Source organism: Lathyrus oleraceus, chromosome 1, assembly GCF_024323335.1.
Source record: "Lathyrus oleraceus cultivar Zhongwan6 chromosome 1, CAAS_Psat_ZW6_1.0, whole genome shotgun sequence".
Lineage (NCBI taxonomy): Eukaryota > Viridiplantae > Streptophyta > Magnoliopsida > Fabales > Fabaceae > Lathyrus > Lathyrus oleraceus.
The window spans coordinates 26,274,650-26,296,738 of NC_066579.1; the positions used below are offsets into that span (position 1 = coordinate 26,274,650).

Genomic DNA, 22,089 nt, shown 5'->3' on the forward strand with positions numbered 1-22,089 from the left:
TAAACTCTACCTTCTCACCACCTACGTTGAAAGTCATCTTACCTCTTTTTACATCTATCATGGCTCCAACAGTTGATAAGAATGGTTTGCCTAGAAGGATAGGGATTTCTTTGTCCTCTTTAATATCAATTACAATAAACTCAATAGGGATATAAAGTTGTATAATTCTAACTGGGATATCTTCTAATATACCTATCAGGTACTTAACCGATCGATCAACCAGTTGAAGAGACATCCTAGTTGGTTGCATGTCTCCTAGGTCTAGTCTTTCAAAAACTACTAAAGGAATCAAAGTTATGTCTGCTCCTAAGTCCAATAATGCTTTCTCTATGACATGTCTTCCTACACATGGTATCTAAAAGCTTTTAGGGTCTTTTTGTTTCTTGGCTAATTTGTTTTCAGCAATTGCATTGCATTCTAAGGGTTTGGGATCATCGAGCTTGCGCTTGTTTGTTAAGATGTCTTTTAGGAATTTGCATATGATGGTATTTGGGTAATGGCTTCGGTGAAGGGTATCTCAATGAGAAGTTTCTCAATTACTTTCACTAACTTCTTGTATTGGGTTTCTTGTTTAGTCTGTTTAAGCCTTTGAACATATGTAATCGGTGGTATGTAGGGTGGGGACAATACATATGTTCAATTTTCTTGGTTATCATTCATTGCCTCCTTATCATTAATATCCTTCTCTCTTTGTTTTTCAGGTTCTGCAGGTTCCTCTTTTTGTTTCTTTGGAGTAGTCACAAAATTTTCTTTTGGTGGTTCTGAAATTTTAGCCCCATCATATTGAGTTCCACTTTGCAGCGAAATAACGTTAGCATAGCCTTTAGAGTTAGGTTGAGGTTGTCCAGGGAACAATCCTTCTGGTGTAGCCTGAGCAGCTTGTTGTTGTGCTACTTGATAGATTTGGGTTTCAAGCATCTTGTTGTGGGTCACCACAGAATCAACATTGTTTCTTAATTGTGAAATCAGTTCGTTAATATGGATGTTCTGGTTCATGAATTCTTTATTCTGTCGAGCTTGACTCGTGATAAAATATTTCATAATCTTCTCAATGTTTGACTTCTGAGGTGTAGTTTGTATCGGTTGTGAGGGTCTTTGGGATTGGAAACCTGCTGGTCTTTGAGGAGCAGAGTTTGGGAAAAGGTAGGGTTATTGTTCTTGTAAGATAAGTTTGGGTGATTCCTCCATCCAGGGTTATAAGTGTTTGAATAGGGGTTTCCTAGGGCATAGTTGGCCTGGTCTGGGTTTATTTCAGCTAGTAGACTGCACTCGACGGTCACATATTCTAGTGTTCCATAAATTTTGCATCCAGGATGCCCTGCAGCTACGGTAGCTGTAGGATTTATGACTAAGCTTTCGACTTTTTGGGTTAGGGCGTCCATTTTGGCGTTCATATGTCTGAAGCTGCTAACCTTGTATATACCTCCTTTAGTCTCTTTCTTCTCTACTTGTACACGCTCTGTACCCCATTGATAATGGTTTTGAGCCATGTCCTCAATGAGTACACATGCCTCGGGATAAGGTTTGTTCATTAGCGCACCACCGAAGACAACGTCGATAGGCATCTTTATATTGTAGAGAAGTCCATTATAGAATGTGTGGATGATTGGCCATTATTCTAATCCATGATGTGGACAAACTCTTAATAGCTCTTTGTACCTTTTCCAAGCGTCTAAAAGGGACTCACCGTCCTGTTGAGTGAATCTGGTAATTTGGTTACGTAGGACGGCGATTTTACTAGGTGGAAAGTATCTAACAATGAATACTTTCTTCAGGTCATTCCAAGTAGTGATGGAATTAGCTGGAAGGGAATCCAACCATGATCACGCTCTGTCTCTGAGGGATAAAGGAATAAACATAGATGTATCGCCTCAGGATCGGTGTTATTGCATTTAATTGTGTCGGCTAATTGAATGAGGATTTTTAGGTGCTGGTTTGGGTTCTCTGTTGGGAGACCAGGGAACTAGTTCTGTTGCACGATTTGCAACAAAGCAGGCTTCAATTCAAAGTTGTTAGCTGTAACAGTTGGGTTGACAATGCTCGAATGAGGCTCTTCATTAGAGGGTAGGGAAAAATCTTTGAGTAGCCTACGGTTTTGGTCTTTTGCCATTGCTCTTTTGATTCGTTAGAGAAACAGTCGAGCTCTTACGTACTTTTCTGGTTCAGCTATTGGATCTTCTAAAGTTCCGGTGCTGCGAGTTCTTCGCATTGACCTACGAGGGTTGCCTTAATCTAGACGGTGTAATAATAAGTTACAAAATTTGACGGTATTGGCCCCCGACAACGGTGCCAAAAACTTGTTCGCGAGATTATGAGTCTATCGGAATAACTAACTACAAGTGTACAGTCTATCACGTAGTTTTAAAAGATATCGATCCCACATAGACCTAACTGTCAATCTATCATTTCTACTCTTGATTGCTTCTAAATAGGATCGTTATACGGGACAATATTTTCTACTTTGAAAAGAATGTAATTGAACAGACGCTTAATGCGTTAAAGTAGTAAATCTTATTTTGAGAAATTAGATTCTTCACTTGGCTGAAAAGTAAGTTTGATTGGAAAATTTAACTTAAAAGGGTTCCAGGTTTTTGCTTTGGTAACCGGATCCTAAACCTATAAACGCATCCGCAAATAGTTTTAAAACCTCCTTTTAGAAATATTAGACTTTCCTAGTTAATTAATAAAGTGTTTTCGCGATATTCATTAATAAAAAACAAACCAATCTTATTCTTTAATGTCGGATGACTTTAGATATTACCCGAAGTTTTTACGGTTTTACTTTCGTAGTGACCGATTAAATTAAATTCAGAAAGATTGTATTAAAATTAAAACAACCCACAATCGAAATCTTAAAGAAGCAATAGTTAGAGTATCGTCAAGTGACAGTCCTCACATCCCATCATCAATAAATTAGTTGGACATGCTTATGACAAACATGAAACCATAAGTTTGAAACTTAGAAGTAGAAATTGCGGAAAAGTAGTTTAAAACAATACAGTGCGATAAATAAGACTTGGAAATAAAAGAAGTTGTGCGAGGCAAGAAAAAGTAAAGTGCGAGTAAATAAATAAAACGATAATAAAATGCTAAATATGATTAAAAAAAACTGCTCCAAACAGAGACTTGAATCTGATACAGAGTAAATTGCTGAAGACTTGTAAAGGAATGTAAATGGCGGCAAGATTAAAATACGGGAAAATAAAGTGCTCCAAACTTCGTACAAACTCAATACTCTCTAGTGATATAACCCCTCGATGTGACGAGTTATAACTTTTGATTGGTAATTTAAGTGCTTAAGATTGTGCTAAGCTTGGATGCCTTGAAAAATGAAGTTTGAAGCATATTTATAATGTTCCAAATATCTAAAATGTCATGTGAAGCTTTCTCATTTCGTGGGAGGATAAATAGGGGAACATGGGAAGGGTGGAAAACCAAGTAAGTCCATTTTCTAACCGGTGGCTTTCACAAAGGATGACGAACATCATGTCATGGTGGCGAACGCCATCTTCCCAACATGTGGAAGAGTGGGTCAATCCACCCATTGGTGAGTGAGACACATGTAGGTAGCCTTGAGTGCAAATTTTCATTTTTTTCATTATTTTGCATCCGAATTGTTTCCTTACTTCGCATACGGTCCAATAAATAGTATTAAAAAATAAATGTCATCAAATAATACATATCATATTAATAAAAAAAAATTATAAAAAATATAATATGGTTATGGCTATATTTGTTTCTTCGGATTTCCTCTCATTGTTTGACCAATAATCTGCAGCGAAGTGGCTAAACTTGTTACAACAATAACATTGAACTTTTCTCTTGTCATACTTCCGTTTTCCCTTCTGACTTCCAAAAGTTGAGGTTTCTGACTTCTGAGACATACCATGTTTTTTCTTGGCTTCTGACAAAGACTGTTTCTGGTCTTTCTTGACAAAAGAAGCTTTCAGAGTGTGCTCTACCTCTCTCTCAGAGGTTCTTTCAGTCAGATGCAACTCTTGCGCCTCTAGACTGATCTATAGGTCTTCTATTCTCATGGTGCTCAGATCCTTAGAATTTCTAATTTCTACAACAGTGTAATCAAACTAAGGAGTAAGAGATCTAAGTACATTATCAATGATACTTTCTTTAGAGAGAATTTCTCCACACGACTTCATCTCATTTGTGATCAGAATCACTTTGGAGATGTAGTCAGGTACCTTCTCATTGTTCTTCATGCTGAGATTCTCATACTGCTTATGTAGAGACTGAAGCTTCACCTTCTTCACTGATGCATCACCGTCGTAGCACCGCACCAGTGTGCCCCACACAACTTTCGTTGTTGTTGAATCAATGGTTTTCTCAAACACGCTCACATTCACACACTGATAGATGTAGAACAACGCCTTCTGATCCTTTTTCCTCAGATCACACTGAGCATTTCTTTACACATCCTTTGCATTTTCTGAAAGTGCAGTGTAATCGTCGTTGATGAGATCAAGAACATCTTGAGCTCCAAATAACACATGCATCTGAATCATCCAACGATTTCAGTTCTTGCCATCGAACACTGGAAGCTGGATACTCAGATTACCATTTCCGCTCATCTTCAACCTTGTGCAATACACTCAAATCTCACCTACACACAATGTTTCCCAATCCCTTAGAATCAAGATATGTGACTATTACGATTCTGATCAGAAATTCAACACGAATTCTTCGAACAAAAATCAATCACACAACGCCTCACCATTTCACTCGTGTTTTCCGTGATGTTTCCCTGTGGATCTAAACCAGAGCTTTAGATTTCAATTGTTGGTGCATAAGGTGATAAAGATGAACAATGGAAATAAGAGAGAGAATAGAGAATAATAACAAACTTCCACTACTCTAAAATGGTTATAGCAAACGCACACACACATTGTTCTGCTACACTACACATACTGCAAAAAATGAATAATGATACTTCTGTTCACACCACTCAATTGCTTAAATACAAGTGGGACTTAATGAAAATACTAAAGTACCATCTAACAAATTTTATCTATAAGTTTCAGAAAATGAATTAATTCTAACAACACCAACCTGCTCGTGGTTCCTATAATCAGCGTAAAGCAAGAGTTAAAAGAGGATACATATTTCATCCACATGGATGGCCTCATAATCTGGTAAATACATCTACATAGATTTTGCTAATTTTTAGCTAGGTGCCCACCTCTTCCATATTCTTGTGTCTTAAAAGAAAATTCATGTAAAATTTTAAAATTCTCATTTTACTTTCATATTTAGTGTGAATGCTGATTAGTTTTGTGATATGGGCATATCCATGATCAACTTGAACCAGATTTATTATTCATAAAGTCATTGCTTTCTCGTAAGTTGGCAGAGACATGTATTTTACCACATGATTCTGTCACAAAATATGGGGTGTCAGCACAACAACCATATATATTTTGAGGAAGAATTAGGAAGGTACAAGATTGTTTTGGGGAACTTGTAAACATGATTTAGGTCATTTTTTTCTTCTTGTTATACAAGGACAAGAGCCGTGGAAGTTGAACAATTAAATTAAATTTCAGAGTTGTGATTCAAGAGTTGTAAGAACTTTTATATTTTGAATTTTCAATTTGTCATGTATTTCTATGTTGAATTATTTGAATTTAGCAAAAAATGGTATAATAGTTTAATTTTAATTATTTAGTTTTGTCATGATTCAAAATGCATAGTAAAACATTTTAAATGAGTAATTTTTATTTTAATATTTAGTAATATTCCTCAATTATATTAAAAAAAATATTTATAAATTTATTATATTTTGATATAATAAAATTATTTATTGAAATTTTAGTGACGGATAAAAGAAAATAATCTCTAGGTATAATATTTTTACTTGTAATACTTGCATAATATATAATGATATTTATTACAACTGTAGGAAAAAAGTTTGACTGTAGTTAAAAATTATAATAACATTCAATTTAATGTCACACCATACTCCATTATAATTAACATAAAAAAAAGAGGGTGTCACTCACAGTTTTATATATTATTGATTTTTAATGACAACTTTTGAGTGTCACATAAAATCAATTTTTCTTGTAGTATTAGAAAAGAAATTTCTGATGGTGAATTCAAAGTTGTTATGAACCACATGACGCTCACGTAAAGATAGAAGTTTATTTATGATTGTCAATAATTTAGGAGGATAGTTTTTATTAAGGGGATTTCATTTTTCATTCAAAATATAAATTAAACAGTCCCGTAGAATAAGGATTTTTTCATTTTCCATTTCTGTTATTGGTTAGTATTTAAGAGCCACTTAATCTACTATTTTCCGTCCCACAATGAATAAATGATATAATTGACCATTTTTTTTAGATTAAAAAAAATAAAAAAATAAGATAATATTATATTTAGAGATTAATTGAAATATATTGTCAGTGTAAAAAGGTTTTACACCATCGATTAATTATAGACGTTGGATATTAAAAGAAGTTTGATTTTTATTTTAAAAATCTATAAAGTAGTACAAACGGGTGATGGTGATAAACCGACGGTGTAAAATTTTTTAAACTGACATTATATAGTAATTAATCTCTTATTTTTATTAAAATATTCTTATTATTTATTGAAAATGATAAAAGTAATTAAAAAATAAAATTAAAAAAATATTAAAAATTAAAATAAATTATTTATTTTAGAATATTATTTTATTTCAAATAAAGGAGTAATATTTTCGCAATCTTCTCTATGTCATGTGATTCTTTCGATCATATCTCTCTTCTTACCTTTTTTTTTCCTCCTTAAAAAGCAACATATCATGAGGTTTTGATGCTTTATTGCTGACAAGGCTATAGAAGTTTTCTTCTCTTTTCCACCTACCTAAATGCTAGCTAGTAGCTTCATGTAATTTTTGTCAACTATCCAAATAAAAGAAAAAAGACTTGTACAAACTTGATTTGAAACGAGAAAACGAAACCGTGTGATAAAAAATAAGTTATGAAATGTACTACCTAGCCTTTTCTCAAAACTAAATAGATTAGAATATTAAGTAAATTATATGACTTTTCGTATTTTAAGAAAACAACAAATTATACTAGATGTTTTTCTCTGTTTAGAATTCAATACTCATTCTAATAATTATCCAACACTCTTTAATGAGTCATCACATGACATTTACAGATACCGCTTAACATCAAGCAAAGCAAACGCAACCGCAAGAATCATATTCTAAAGTTGAAACGTGAAAGCTTTATGTGGTTACGTGTGGGGAATCCCTGGTTGAACCAATCAAAATTTTAGAATGCTTTGTTTAACTATTTAATTTAATGCAATTTGTTGTAAATAAAAGGCTAAACTACATTTCCTTATCTTTTAAATTTATTTTTATTTTTGTTTTATATTGTCCTTATATAATTAAAGTTTCAATTTTATAATTTAATTTCAAAATATAAATGATAGTTATATATATATATATATATATATATATATATATATATATATATATATATATATATATATATATATATATAGGGTATACATGTTCTCTTTTCAAAGGTAGAGAGATTCGAAGACCATAGTATGTGTATTGTAATTTGGATAGTGAGAGTTTACTCACGACAACGAGAAGCTTTGTGCAGTGGTTTTTGAGGTTGTTTAAAGGTCCAATTCACGTGAGGTGAGAGGTCCTATTGGTGGTCTGTGTTGCTGGGTTGTAGGCGACAATTAAGTTGATGATGTGTTACGGCTACTAGGAGCATAATGCTCTTTGAGTAGTAAAAGATGTGTATGACTTAAAAGTCTGTCTAATTCCTTGAGAGATACATTATTTATATGAGTTCTCGCCGCTTAGGATTTTACCTCCTAACACATGGTCTTAACGCTCCACTCTTACTATGGGAGGTTACTGATCGTTTATCTTCTCGAAGTAAGTAGAGACATTCTCTTACTTGACTCCCACGTTGGTGGCTCGGGTGATGGCGCAAGCAGATTAAGATTTGCACACTAATCAGAATCAGAATGGTGGAGCTGATGAGTTGCGTGGAGTGGGAAAATTCTAGAAGAATAACCCGCCCACGTTCAAGGGAAGGTACGATCCTGAAGGTGCGCGTGCTTGGATTCAAGAGATTGAGAATATTTCCAGAGTTATGGTGTGAACAGATGCACAAAAGGTGTTGTTCGAAACACATATGTTGTTTGAGAAAGCAAGGTATTGGTAGGAGAATACCCGCCACATGATGGAAGTCGTCAATGCTGAAATTACATAGGATAACTTCAAGAGTGAGTTTTTGGACAAGTACTTTCTAGCTGATGTTCGTAACGTTAAGGAGATTAAGTTCTTGGAGCTAAAGCAGGGTAATATGTGTGTCTGACTATACTGCCAAGTTTGAAGAGTTGTCTAGGTTTTGTCCTCACTATAATGGTGTCGACATTGAAGGTTCCAAGTGCGTGGAGTTCAAAAGTGGGCTATGTTCTGAGATCAAGCAGTTCATCGGATATCAGGAAATTCATCTTCTCTCGATATTGGTCAACATATTCAGAATTTATGATGAGGATATTAGAGCTAGATCCACTTACTACAAGAGTGTGAGTGAGAAGAAGAATATGATCAGAATTGTGGCAAGCCGTATATGACTCTAGTTGCTAAGGGGAACCAGAAGTTCCAACATAAGGCCGTAAGTGGGAGTTGAACAAGTGAGGGAGGCATTTATGCCCCTCTGAGATGTTTCAAGTATGGAGGGTTAAGCCATCATGCCTCTGAATGTAAGAACCAAAACCTAACTTGTTTCAAGTGTGGAAAGATAAGACACTGTGTCACCGGGTGCAAGAGTACAGTTCTAATTTGTTTCAACTGTGGAAAACAGGGTCACATCAACATCTAATGCCAGAAGACGAGGAAGGCGCCAGGTACCGCGGACGCTAGTGGAAAGGTGTTCGCTCTTAGTGGTGTTGAGGTCTTAAAGTAAGATAATTTGATTTGAGGTACGTGTTTCACCAATGCCATTTTTTTATTTCTATCATTGACATGAGTGTGAAGCATTTGTTCATATCACATGAATGTATTATCAAGTTGAATCTAGTAGTGTCTTCTACAAATGGTAGTATGGTCATTGATACCTTAACTAATGGTTCGATAACCACATCGTTAGTCTGTCTGAATTTCCATTGTCCATTTATGGTAAGGATTTTGGAGTTAAAGTGATATGTTTTCCTCTAATTAAACTAGATGTTATTTTGGGAATGAACTGGTTTGATTTCAACCATGTCCGCACCAACTATTTTAATAAGATCATGTTGTTTCCTGAGTTTGAGGAAGGAAATGATTCAAGGTTTATATCCGCTAACCAAGTAGAGATGTCCATGAAGCACAAATATCAAGTGCTCGTGATGTTAGCTTCCTTGAATGTAGAAAGCAAATTTGGGATTGCTAATATTCATATTGTGTGTGAGTTCCTAGATGTTTTCCCTTATGATACTGGTGATTTGCTTCCTAAATGCGAAGCCGAGTTCATGATAGATTTAGTACCTGGTACTAGACTTATATATATGACACTGTATAGAATGCATGCATCTGAGTTGAGTGAGTTGAAGAAGCAACTAGAAGATCTGCTAGAGAATATGTTTGTTATGCCTAGTGTATCGCCTTGGGGAGCGTCAGTGTTGTTGGTTAAGAAGAATTCTGGAAACATGAGGTTGTGTGTGGATTATCGGCAGTTGAATAAGGTTACTATTAAGAACCAATATCCTCTTACGCATATTGATGACCTCATGGATCAGTTGGTTGGAGCCTGTGTGTTAAGCAAGATTGATCTGAGGTCAGGTTACCATCAGATTTGAGTGAAGTCAAATGATATACCTAAGATTGTATTTAGAACCCGTTATGGTCGATATGAGTATTCAGTTATGCCTTTAGGTGCGTCTAATGCATCAAGAGTATTCATTAAGTATATGAATAAGATTTTTCACCCTTACTTGGATCAGTTTGTCATGGTATTCATATATGATATTCTGGTGTATTCCACGTTAGACGAAGATCATGCATGGCACCTGAGAGTTGTGTTACATACCTTATAATAAAATAAGTTATATGCTAAATTATCCAAGTGTGAATTCTGGTTAAGATAAGTAACTTTCCTTGGGCATGTGATCTTTAGTGGTGGGATAACAGTTGATCCGTCTAAGGTAGACGTGTTGGAACAAGATTTGTTCATGCCCTTAAAATATTTTGATGATAATAACGTATTTAAAGAACAATAGGATTTACTAATGGTTGTTATAGTGTACAGGTTCAAAAGATATTTACCTTGATATAAATAAAGTTAATCACCTAGAAGAATCATTAAAGAGAAGTAAGACTGATATGAATATAAAGGATCATCATAAAAGCCTTCAGACTCTGAAGAGTCAACTCAAGTCTTTCAGATGGTCAACCTTATTCAAAGGTCAACAAGGTTCTAAAGACTGGAGTAGTTTGAAGCAAGAAGACTCTGTCATAAGGAATGACTCTGCATCTTTTGAACAAGCGTTATCAGCAGTTTTAAAGATTCTACTTCAAAGGATTATTGTCTATATCAAGTCAGCAACTCTAAAAGTGTTCATCAAGATTAGTTCTAATCAAGACTCTGATATAAGGAAAGCTCATAACTTATGAACTCACTGAAGTCTCACTCCGACCAGGTTCTGAAGACATACTTTAACTTCTGATCAAGCTTTAACTAATTATATAAAAAACATATGATTTAGGAAGTTAAGTATAAAGATAATAATGACTCAGATCAAGCTTCAATAAACGTCTACAAAAGGTCTCCGGTTAAAATTTATCTAAAGAAGATCACATGACAATGGTACACTATTTTAAGTCAAATCAAGATAAAGTAACATTGTTAGGATATGATCTCTTCAATAGTTTTGAACTCTACTCTGTTCCTTTCAACGTCTTTATTCTAGATGAGTTTATAAAACACTTCACGTGCTCTAGCTAAAGACCTTCAACGTTTACTTGTACTATTGGTAGTTTCAATCTTCAAATGGTCTATTCTCAGCATCTATATAAGAAGATTGAAAACATTCAAAGTGTCAGTCCTGATCAAGAATGTATGAGGTTGAATAATATGTGATTGTGTTCATAAATATGTGATACCGGTTCACAATATGGGTTGAGAGAGAGAGACAGAGAGATTGTGTTACACAGAAAACATAGATGAAAGAAACACACACACTAAATAGAAAATATAACCACAAGGGTTAAGTGTGTGAGAGTAGAGTGAAATTGATCAAGAAGATCAACATAACATAAATGCACAACAAAGAAGAAAATTTTGGCATGAAGAGAAGAAGATTAAAAACTTCAATCTTCCACACTTATGAGCAACCAACTTATATTCTTCTTAAAACTGTGTAACCTTTGTGTATCTTCTTAACCAAGAAGCACTCACATAAATACAAGGTTAATACCATACTCTATTATTAAGAGAATTTGAAGATTCTAGCCGCTATGCTCATAGTAAGTCTCTTTCTATAAGATTGAGAAAATAAGTCTCTTACTGGGTGCTTGAGAAAATAAGTCTCTTTCTGGATATATTGAGCATTAAAGTCTCATGCTTGTAGGCATAGAAAAAGTATCTTTCAAGGATTAATTGAGCATTGAAGTCTCAAGCTTGCGGGCAGAGCAAGAAGTCTTGAACGGGTTGTTCAGGCATTGAAGCATCATGCTTAAGGGCAGAGCTGAAATCTCTTTCGATGGGATTGAGTTGGAAGTATTGAACATGTTGTTCAAGCAATGAAGTATCTTGCTTGAGGCCTTGAGAATAAGTCTCTTTCTAGTTTGATTGGGAAAATTGTAATCTGAATTATTATAGTGAAAATATTTTGTGCTGCAAGGGGACTGGACTACTCTCAGTTTGAGAGGAACCAATATATAATGTATGTATCTTTATTTACTTTTGCATTTATATTTAGATGTGCAACAAACTCTGACTTCAGACTTTGATCTGATTCAGACTCTTACTTGGATCAGAATCTGAGCTTGACATCTCAGGTTCTGAACATGTTTAAGAAAAAGAGGTAAATTTACCCATACACAATTCAACCTCCCCTTCTTGTGTATATTTTTCTCACCTTCAAGACACAGTGTTATAATGGGAAACTCCTAAGTCAGTTATAGAGATAAGAAGTTTCTTAGGGTTGGCTGTTTATTATAGAAGGTTCATCGAAGGATTTTCAAAGTTGGCATTGCCTTTAACCCGACTAACTCGGAAGGGGCATCCTTATGTATATGATGTTCATTGTGAGGAAAGTTTCTAAGAGCTCAAGAAGAAGTTGACGTCAATGTCATTTTTTATTTTACCAGATCTGAGTGAATCTTTTGTGGTATATTGTGATGCATCTAAGATGGGTTTAGGTGGTGTGCCTATGTAAAATGGTAAAGTTGTGGCTTATGCTTCTAGACAACTCAAGACTCATGAGAGGAATTATCCGACCCATGATTTAAAGTTGGCAGTAGCAGTCTTCATGCTTAAATTTTGGAGACATTATCTTTATGGTTCGAGGTTTGAAGTTTATAGTGATCATAATAGTTTGAAGTACCTGTTTGATCAGAAGAAATTGAATATGAGGCAGGGGAGGTGGCTTGAATTTTTGAAGGACTGTGGTTTTAAGTTGAGTTATGATTATGGTAAATCTAACATGGTAGTATATGTGTTAAATAGGAAATCCTTGCATATGTTGGCACTAATGGTTAGAGAAATGGATTTGATTGAGAAGTCCAGAGATCTCAACTTGGTGTGTGAGATAACGCCCAAAAGTGTGAAGTTGGGTATGTTGAAGCTGACCAAAAACGTTCTAAAGGAAATCAAGGAAGGTTGAAAGTTATATTTGAGATTGATTAATCGATTAGTATTAATTAATCAAGGTAAAGAAGTGGACTTCAAGATAGATGGGATGAGAATTATGAAGTTTTGGGACAAAGTTTGTGTGTCAGACGTCCTGGAGCTTAAAAAAAGGATTCTAGAATAAGGTTACAAGAGTTGTTTGAGCATTCATCCAAGAGCCACAAATATGTATAAAAACCTTAAGAAAATGTTTTGGTGGCCAGGTATGAAGAAGGATGTTGCAGAGTTTGTGTATTCTTGTTTGACTTGTCAGAAATCGAAGATTGAGCATCATAAGCCATATGGATTTATGCAGACTTTAAGTATCCCTGAGTGGAAGTGGGATAGTATCTTTATGAATTTTGTAGTGGGGTTGCCAAAGAACCCAAAATGGGGTGATTTTATTTGGGTTGTCATGGATAGATTGACTAAGTCGGCTCATTTTATTCCAATAAAGACCAATTACCCATTGACGAAGCTAACAGAGATCTACATTAGTGAGATAGTGAGGCTACACGGGATTCCTTTGAGCATTGTTTCAGATAGAGATCAAAGGTTCATTGCAATATTTTTGGAAAGTTTACAATAAGCCATGTGAACCAAGCTTAGATTGAGTTCTACTTACCATCCGTAGACGGACGGTCAAACAGAAAGAAACATTTAGTCATTGGAAGATTTGTCGAGGGCTTATATTTTGGAGCAAGGAGGTAATTGGGATAATTATTTGTCGCTGATTGAATTTACCTATAACAACAATTTCCACTATAGTATCTGAATGACACCTTTTGAAGCTTTGCATGATATAAAGTATAGAACACCCTTGTGTTGGTATGAATCGGTAAAAAATGATGTGCTTGGACCACTAATCGTTCAACAAACTATCAAGAAGATTAAGATGATTCAGAAAAAGATGAAAGCATCGCAAAGTAGGCACGAGAGTTATCATGATAAACATATAAAGGCACTTAAACTTCAATAAGGAGACCATGTATTCTTGAGAGTCACTCAAGTGATTAGGGGTTGGTCTGGCGTTGAAGTCTCGAAAGCTTACACCTCGTTTTATTGATCCTTATCAAATTCTTAAGAGAGTGGGCGAAGTTGCCTATCGATTTTCCTTACCACCATCTCTCTTAAACCTTCATAATGTATTTCATGTTTCTTAACTCCATAAGTATGTTCTTGATCCGTCTCATGTGATTATATTGAATGATATGCAAGTGAGAGATAACCTGACTTTGGAAGCGTCACCATTACGAATTGAAGATCGTGAGGTGAATCACTTAAGGGATAAAGAGATTACTTTGGTGAAGATTGTGTGGGGAGGATCCGTTGTAGGGAGCATGGCGTGGGAACTAAATAGCCATATGAGGGAGTCTTATCCATAATTGTTCTTTTCAGGTAAATTATTTAGGGCAAAAATTCTTTAAGTGAGTGAGAGTTGTAACTTTCCATGTTTTTTAAAAATAATTTATTTGATTTTGATGGAGTATTTTAATTATTTAATAATAATAGTTAGAATATAAAAATTTGGGAGATTTATTTATTATTTTAAGTATTCAAATTAGTGAAAAATACGGGATTTGTGGTTTTAGGCAAGAAAATGGAAATTAACTAAATTTAGGGAGGTTGACAGAATTAATAAAAGTTAAGGGAGTTAATGAGATTATTGAAATAAATAAATTAGATTTTTATTTAAATGGGATAGAAGTATTTTTATTTTAATGAGATTTATTCATTGATCTATCAATATATTGGTGTTTAAGTATATGGGATAATGAAGATTCCTTAATTCAGTTTTTTTCTTTTTTCTTTCATTTTTATGAAAACTTGAATCTTGAGATGATTAGTTCAAAATCTCTCTAGATTGTTACTATATAATTATGAGTTTGTAATTTTCAATTTAAATGGGAGAAAGAAAAAATCGTTTGAATTGAAAGACTAAAGAATATTTGATTTGGATTTGGATTGAATATGAGTTTAATAAAATTTGGACGGTAACATAATACATTTTAATTTAATTTACAAAATACAAACTATCCCGAATCACAAAATCCTGTTAAAAAAATAACTCAAACATAGAAAGACCGGTCGATTTTTAATATCCATAACTCATATACACAATTAAATAGAGTATAACCATATTTGACTATACCATCATTATTTGATCCGTTTCATTCACAACATTATCCCTTCGTAATAAAGGAAAAAATATTATTTTAGTTTTATCTAATCCTCAAACTTTCTTTAAATTTTATTTCGTATATTAAAAACGTTATTCTTATGGAGAAAACAGTTTCTTTTTCCTTTAAAATTAAAAAATAAATAAATTATACAGTTATTTATTTATATCGTCACGAAATGGCTTTTGAAGTGCATAAATAGCCATTCAAAGCAACAAAAAGCAGATAGAAACAAAACAAAACACAGGCTACAAGAAAGCAAATAGGAGGGGTTGTGTTTGTTCGGTTTCTTGAATCTTTGATTCATTCATAATCCTACACTAATCTCTATTCATTTATCTTAATTAATATTTTTCAACGTGTTTTTAAATCCTAATTTATAGCCTAATCCTTTTCCGTGGCTCTTTTCAACCCTCATGAGTTATTACTCTCTTAATAACTCACAATTATAGAGAAAAGAGTCTTCTAGAGAGAGAGAGAGAGAGGAGAGAGAGAAATCAAAGAGGTTGTGTTTGGGAATGGTGATAATAAACCAAGAGAGGAAGAAAGAATTCAAAGTAATGCGATTGGGGAAATACGAATTGGGTAAAACACTTGGTGAAGGAAATTTCGGAAAAGTCAAGTTAGCAAGAAACACTGATTCGGGACACTTTTTTGCTGTTAAGATTCTCGAAAAGAATAAGATTGTTGATCTCAACAACACTGACCAGGTATGTTCTTTTTTCGATTTTGTTAATCTTAAACTTTTGTTTGTTGCAAAAATTGATTATGTTTGGTTTTGTGGCGGCTGGAATTCTCAGATAAAAAGGGAGATATCAACGTTGAAGCTTTTGAAACATCCCAACGTTGTTCGGTTGTACGAGGTAATGTCTTATGATTCAGTTTATCGTATCCATAATCATCTATAATCTGTTACACATCAAATTGATTAAGATATATAATTCAGAAAAAGTTACTAATGTTTCAGTTTTTGAATGGATTAATAAATAAAATAAGAAACTGTTCTTGGATTCTCTGTTTCTGGGTTCAGTACTATTAAATTGATATATTTAAAGTGAGTAAAACTGATTCTGAAAATAAGTAAGTGTGAATCATAACAAACATCATGTGTGAAAAAACATGTCCTTTTACTTAAAATCAAATATTCACACATGTATATTAATAGTTGTTAAATTACTATATCAACTTGTATGTTCATTTTAGATCCAACTACTATCAACATTTGTGTATGGATGACAAATCCAATCCAATTAACATTTGTTCAAACAATTATTGCTTCTTCTATGTCTATAATGCATAAACAATGCACGTTTTATGGGACCCATTTACCCTCCTAAGTATATACCATGACATGTGGTTTGTCGTTTTGTCTTGAATTCTAGAATTTATTTACACAATAGTTAGGTTTCAATCTTCAATTTTGTTGGAACCACAGGGACTTTTTTTTGTTGATTGAAGTTTATTTGTGGACCCGTAATAATGTGGCGTTTTGAAAAGGGGTATGAATGGTAGTGTAACAACTTGTGGTGATGCTAAATTTTGGAACAAAGTTATTAACCAAAACACGTTAGGAATCCATAATTTTCAAACCTTGGAATACACCTTTCTTGTTTTATTGGTTTGGTTCTTTTCAAGATAGAATCGTTGATTATCACATGCCTTGTAAAATAAGTTTAATCAATCATCACCTTTTAAGTAACCTCATAGGTCTTCAGAACTAGAGATTGGACCATTTCCGGTGGTCATCCGTAAAAAAAAATCCACAATAGATACTTTAAAAGTCCGTAAAATGAGTATGAACATGGATACAGACAATTATGCACAAAAATAAGTAGGTAAGGATGCGGATTTGGATACCTTCGAATACCAAGGTATCAAAACCCGTATCCTTACCCACACAATATATATCTATATATTTTTATTTTTATTATTATGTATCCATATTAATTTATCAATTTTATTAAATTCACCACTATTAAACTTGTACTCATTGTAATATAAATATTTGTTTATTTTTTAACTCAATAATATCATCCTTAAATTCTTTTAATATTATTAAAAATTTAAAATGACGTAATAAATTATAAATGATATATTATTTTTTATTAGAAATGTGATTAAACGAGTATGAGTAAGTAGGTACTTAGATACTCATAGGATGTGAGTACCGGTATAAACATTTAAGTTGATTGATCCTTATCAATTAATCGGTTTTATGGTCAGTATCAAGTATTCATAAAAATCATCACTTTTAAGTTGATTTTGTAAAAATAAATTATACTAACTAGCTAATAATTTTTTTTAATGTGATATTAGTGTATGGTTGATATGAGATGTCATTTTCCTCTCAATTATTGTCTTTGATATACTTTAGCAATTTTTCTCCAATTTAAATAAGAAACAATAAAGTCCCACTCCAAGTTTTCATTATTTTTTGTTTGTTATGTCATGTGGGTTCCACACATGAATATCATGTGGCAGCTATGATACATTCTTTGATAAAATATGATTTTACCTTTAGTTCATATTCATAAATAGTTTCCACCTATAGTGTCAACATTATAGTATAATAGTAAATTATTTAGTGGTTCTCCATTAACTAGTGTATCAATAAGTTACTATTTTAATCCTTGAAGGGTCCACAAAATAAATTAATATAAATGGACCTATCATATCATCCATACTCTAATATGCAATTGGCCAAGTATACATTTGATCAATATATAGTAAAATTTTGCTCTTATCCTATAAATACATTGTATGTAACTTAGGATAGAAATATCAATTATGTACAACTCTTTGTAATATAAGTTACATTTTTTTAATGGAAAAATGGAAAAGAAGTAATCAATGCAAATGCAAATGCAACTTACCTTTTAAGCTTTGTTATTCTAATTATGATTAATTATTATAATTATGCAGGTGTTGGCAAGCAAAACCAAAATTTATATGGTACTTGAGTATGTGAATGGAGGAGAGTTATTTGACAAAATTGTAAGCAAAATGTGTTTTTATTATCCATATAGCTTTTATGCTAGTCTGATACTGACATGATACAGACAAGTAGTAGTTATGTTCAATTATTACTGATGTTGATGTGCTATTGTCTATGTGTCTGATACTCGTGTCTGCATATGATATAATGCATGATCTTATTGGATATGAAATGAATGAGCTGCCTAATTGTCTTCGCAGGCGTCAAAAGGTAAACTAACCGAAGCTCATGGTAGGAAGTTGTTCCAACAATTGATTGATGGTGTGAGCTGCTGCCACAATAAAGGTGTCTTCCATAGAGATCTTAAGGTTCTTTCAAAATCCTTGAAACTACATATATAATCACTTTACCAATTTTTTAGGGTTACACTTGTTTTATCACAAAATTTGTGTCTTATTGCAGTTAGAGAATGTACTTGTGGATGCCAAAGGGAACATAAAGATAACTGATTTTAACCTCAGTGCTCTGCCGCAACATTGTAGGGTAAGACTTATAAGACCGTTTGGATTAACTTATTTGAGTTTATCTACTGGTTTAAGCGCTTGTAAGACTATTAGGAGAATAGCTTATGAAAAGAACTTTTTAACTTATTTCTATAAGCTCACCATCAATGTTATCAAATATCCGTCATGTCAACGCTATGGCAGAAATATATGGCGGTTTTTGGGCCCGGCCCCATAATCAGCTATAACAGCGCTGCAAAGCGTCTGGTATGGTGGATTTTGGCTCTTGGCCATGGACAACACTGCTCAGTGTGATAACTTATGAAAATAGTTTGACCTTATTTTATCTTTTGTTATAGAAATAGCTTATAAATAAGTACTTATATGATAAATATTATGCTATAAGCACTTAATTGAGATGTTATATCATTTTGGAAACTGATATAATGTGTGAAAATTTCAGGCAGATGGGTTGCTACATACAACTTGTGGAAGTCCAAATTATGTTGCTCCCGAGATTCTTGCGAATAGAGGCTACGACGGAGCGAAATCGGATATTTGGTCATGCGGTGTTATCTTATACGTAATTCTAACAGGATACCTTCCTTTCGACGACAGAAATCTCGCGGTTCTATATCAAAAGGTGAACATTCATTCTTCTTTCTATGTCATATAGTTTGTTATTGTTTTTAGACTAAATATAAATTGATACGTTTTTTACCTCGGCGAATATAGATTTTCAAAGGAGACGTTCAAATACCGATATGGTTGTCGCCCGGCGCTCGAAACATCATAAAGAGAATTCTTGATCCCAATCCCGAAACCAGAATAACAATGTCTATGATCAAAGAAGATGAATGGTTTAAACAGGGTTATAGTCCTGCAAACCGAGACGACGAGGAAGATGATGTATACATCGGCGATGAAGCCTTTCCCATCCAAGAAGTGGTATACTTTTGTACTTTAAGCTATCTTCTGTCATTAATGTTGTTAAATAACGACCCCTTAGCACCGTTGCGTAACATAATCTGAGAAAAACTTCTTATGATTGTTACAGTCCAGTGAAGCAGACCTGGCTAGTCCAAAATCGCCGAAGCTTATCAATGCATTTCAGTTGATAGGGATGTCTTCGTGTTTAGACCTCTCTGGCTTTTTCGAGAAAGAGGTGAGTATCAGAAAATGGAACTTTACGAATTCTAATGCAAAGTTATATCATTTGAACGAACAACATACTTTGAATTCCAGGATGTCTCGGAGAGAAAGATAAGGTTTACATCAAACCATTCACCCAAAGATTTGACGGAGAAGATTGAGGACATTGTAATAGAAATGGGTTTTAGTGTTCAGAAAAAAAATGGAAAAGTAAGTAACTTGAGTATTGTTATTTATAATTGTTAAACATAATCGAAAAAAAAAACTGGTTTGGCTAAACATTGTCGCAAAAACTTGAAATTTCAGTTGAAAGTTATACACGAGAATAAAGCACATAAAAGTCTAGGAAGCCTCTCGGTTGCGGCAGAGGTAAAAAAAATGCATGTTGAGACTTGGTTATGATTTCTATATTTACGAGTTTCGTGTATATAGATAGATTGCTGACATTATGAAACTATATGGATTTCGATTTTAAACAGGTTTTTGAAATAGGTCCGTCATTGTATGTAGTCGAACTACGGAAATCTTATGGAGATGCAACCGTATATAGACAAGTATGTATTTCAACTCTCTTTCTCTTTCGTTTCGTCGCAACTTTTCTGAGAAAGTCTAAGGCTGATATGTAGTTTTTTTCAGTTATGCAAGAAGTTATCAAATGACTTGGGTATAGCCAAGGCAGCACAGCTTGTGAGCTCGGAAATGATAAGCGTGTATGAAGAAAATAAGTTAGAAACCAGATAATGTAAATTTTTCCTTTTTGTTTTCTGGTGGGTTAGTTACGGTAGATGTCATGGATTTGAATTCAGAGCTTTGATTAGTCTCTGCAGTTATATATTCATATTCATGCATTCTTATTCATATGTATATTCTATAATGAACACTATATATATTATATGTTAGATAAGGAATTTTGAATTTGCAATTTCTTTTAATGGTTACCATAAGTTTTCATATGAATTGTTAAAATAAAATAGATATTGTCCTAATAATGATTCGTGAAATGAAAGTTAATAGTGTGCTTTTTTATTGATGTAAATTTATAACGTGTTACTTAATTATAAAATAATTAAGAATCATATAAACTCAATCATATAAAAAAAATCATTAGATGGAGCAAAAAAAAATTCACATACGAAAATAAAAAATTGGTCTCTCAAATTAAGACAATTGTTTCTTAAAATAAAATATATATTATCTTGATAGTGATCAATAAAATAAAAAGTTAGTTAAATGCATTGTTATTGATTGATATCCAATTTAATTTTCATATAAAATGTATTTAGAACATATATCAATTTCAATTGAGTTATTTAATTATAAAATTAATAATAATTATATAAATTATGATTATTTTTTATATATAATAATTATAAAATAATTATATTTTTATTTTAGATAAATTTGTTTTTTAAAAATTCAATATTTTTTTGTGTTTTTCTTCATTAAATTAAAAAGAGATTTACATTTTTTATTTATACTTAAAAAGAGAAAAAGTTAAAATAAAAGTGAGAAATTGTGAGAAAAAGAAATGCGAAGAGAATTTGAAATTTGAATTCAAAAAATGAAGAGTGAAAAAGTTAGAAGGAAAAAGTGAGAAATGAATAAGGTGGTAAAATAAGGTTGTTTTCATTTTTTAAATTTATTAATTTATAAATATATTATTTTGTTTGTATAATTTTAAAAATTAAAAGGATATAATATGAAGTTTGGTGATAGTTTATTTTAGGATAGATATTTGATGACTTTGAAGAAAAATGTGACAGTGATAAATCTCAATTTTTTTCATCTCTCTTTTCAATTTCTTTCCTAGACCAATAAAAAATTCACTCTCTTATTTCTGTTATGCCATAATAATCACAATTTACTTATTGGATTTGACCAAACGAGTGTTTCATACATTACAAGAATAAGATTGTGCAAATCCAATATCAAATTTAAAATGTAATTCAATTCAATTTATTTATTTTGATTTTGAATTTTATTCAAATATTTAGTTTTATATTTTTATTAAATTTTAAAATAAAATATTTATTTTGATTTTTTGAAAATTTTTTCAGATGTTTAATTATAAATATTTTTTTGTTAAAACTTAACATAAAACAATTCATTTATTAAGATCTGTCATAGAGTAGTTTGTTTTTCTATCCGAATATACCAAAAAAAAAAATCCCTATACATATGTTACATCGAGAGTTAAGACCCTCTCCTCTGAGTCCCATTTAAAAAAAACCTGAGTCAACTCACCAAATTCTTTTTTTATATAAATTATATAAATTAATTTTCCAAATTACAGTTAATTTTTTTTTATATAATGATACTGTATCAGACTATCAGTTGATGTACTTACAGTTAAAAAAAATTATATAATTTTTCAACTAATAATTCACAGCATAAAATATAATGTATATCTTTCGTAAAAATAAGAAAGTATAATAAACATTATAATTAAAATTACATTTTCGTACATTGTT

The 22,089-nt window shown here is 32.6% G+C and overlaps 2 protein-coding genes and 1 non-coding gene across 3 annotated transcripts; 2 read left to right on the forward strand and 1 right to left on the reverse strand.

Moving 5' to 3' along the window:
- Positions 1–636: 636 nt before the first annotated feature.
- LOC127088160 (uncharacterized) lies at positions 637–1,565 on the reverse strand. Its single transcript, XM_051029085.1, has 2 exons — positions 1,110–1,565; positions 637–1,008 (listed from the first exon to the last, which is right to left on the reverse strand). Exons 1-2 carry the CDS (start codon positions 1,563–1,565, stop codon positions 637–639), a joined length of 828 nt encoding a protein of 275 aa, XP_050885042.1.
- A 55-nt stretch (positions 1,566–1,620) lies between these two features.
- LOC127116720 (small nucleolar RNA R71) lies at positions 1,621–1,727 on the forward strand. Its single transcript, XR_007801516.1, has one exon. It is a non-coding gene; the product is annotated as a small nucleolar RNA R71 (small nucleolar RNA).
- A 13,375-nt stretch (positions 1,728–15,102) lies between these two features.
- On the forward strand, positions 15,103–20,556 carry LOC127073320 (CBL-interacting serine/threonine-protein kinase 1). The gene is made up of 12 exons (XM_051014502.1): positions 15,103–15,738; positions 15,829–15,891; positions 17,951–18,022; positions 18,224–18,331; positions 18,426–18,506; positions 18,930–19,109; positions 19,202–19,414; positions 19,524–19,631; positions 19,712–19,828; positions 19,925–19,987; positions 20,098–20,172; positions 20,255–20,556. The coding sequence occupies exons 1-12, from the start codon at positions 15,547–15,549 to the stop codon at positions 20,357–20,359; spliced, it is 1,377 nt and encodes a 458-aa protein (XP_050870459.1). The 5' UTR covers positions 15,103–15,546; the 3' UTR covers positions 20,360–20,556.
- The last annotated feature ends 1,533 nt before the right edge of the window (positions 20,557–22,089 follow it).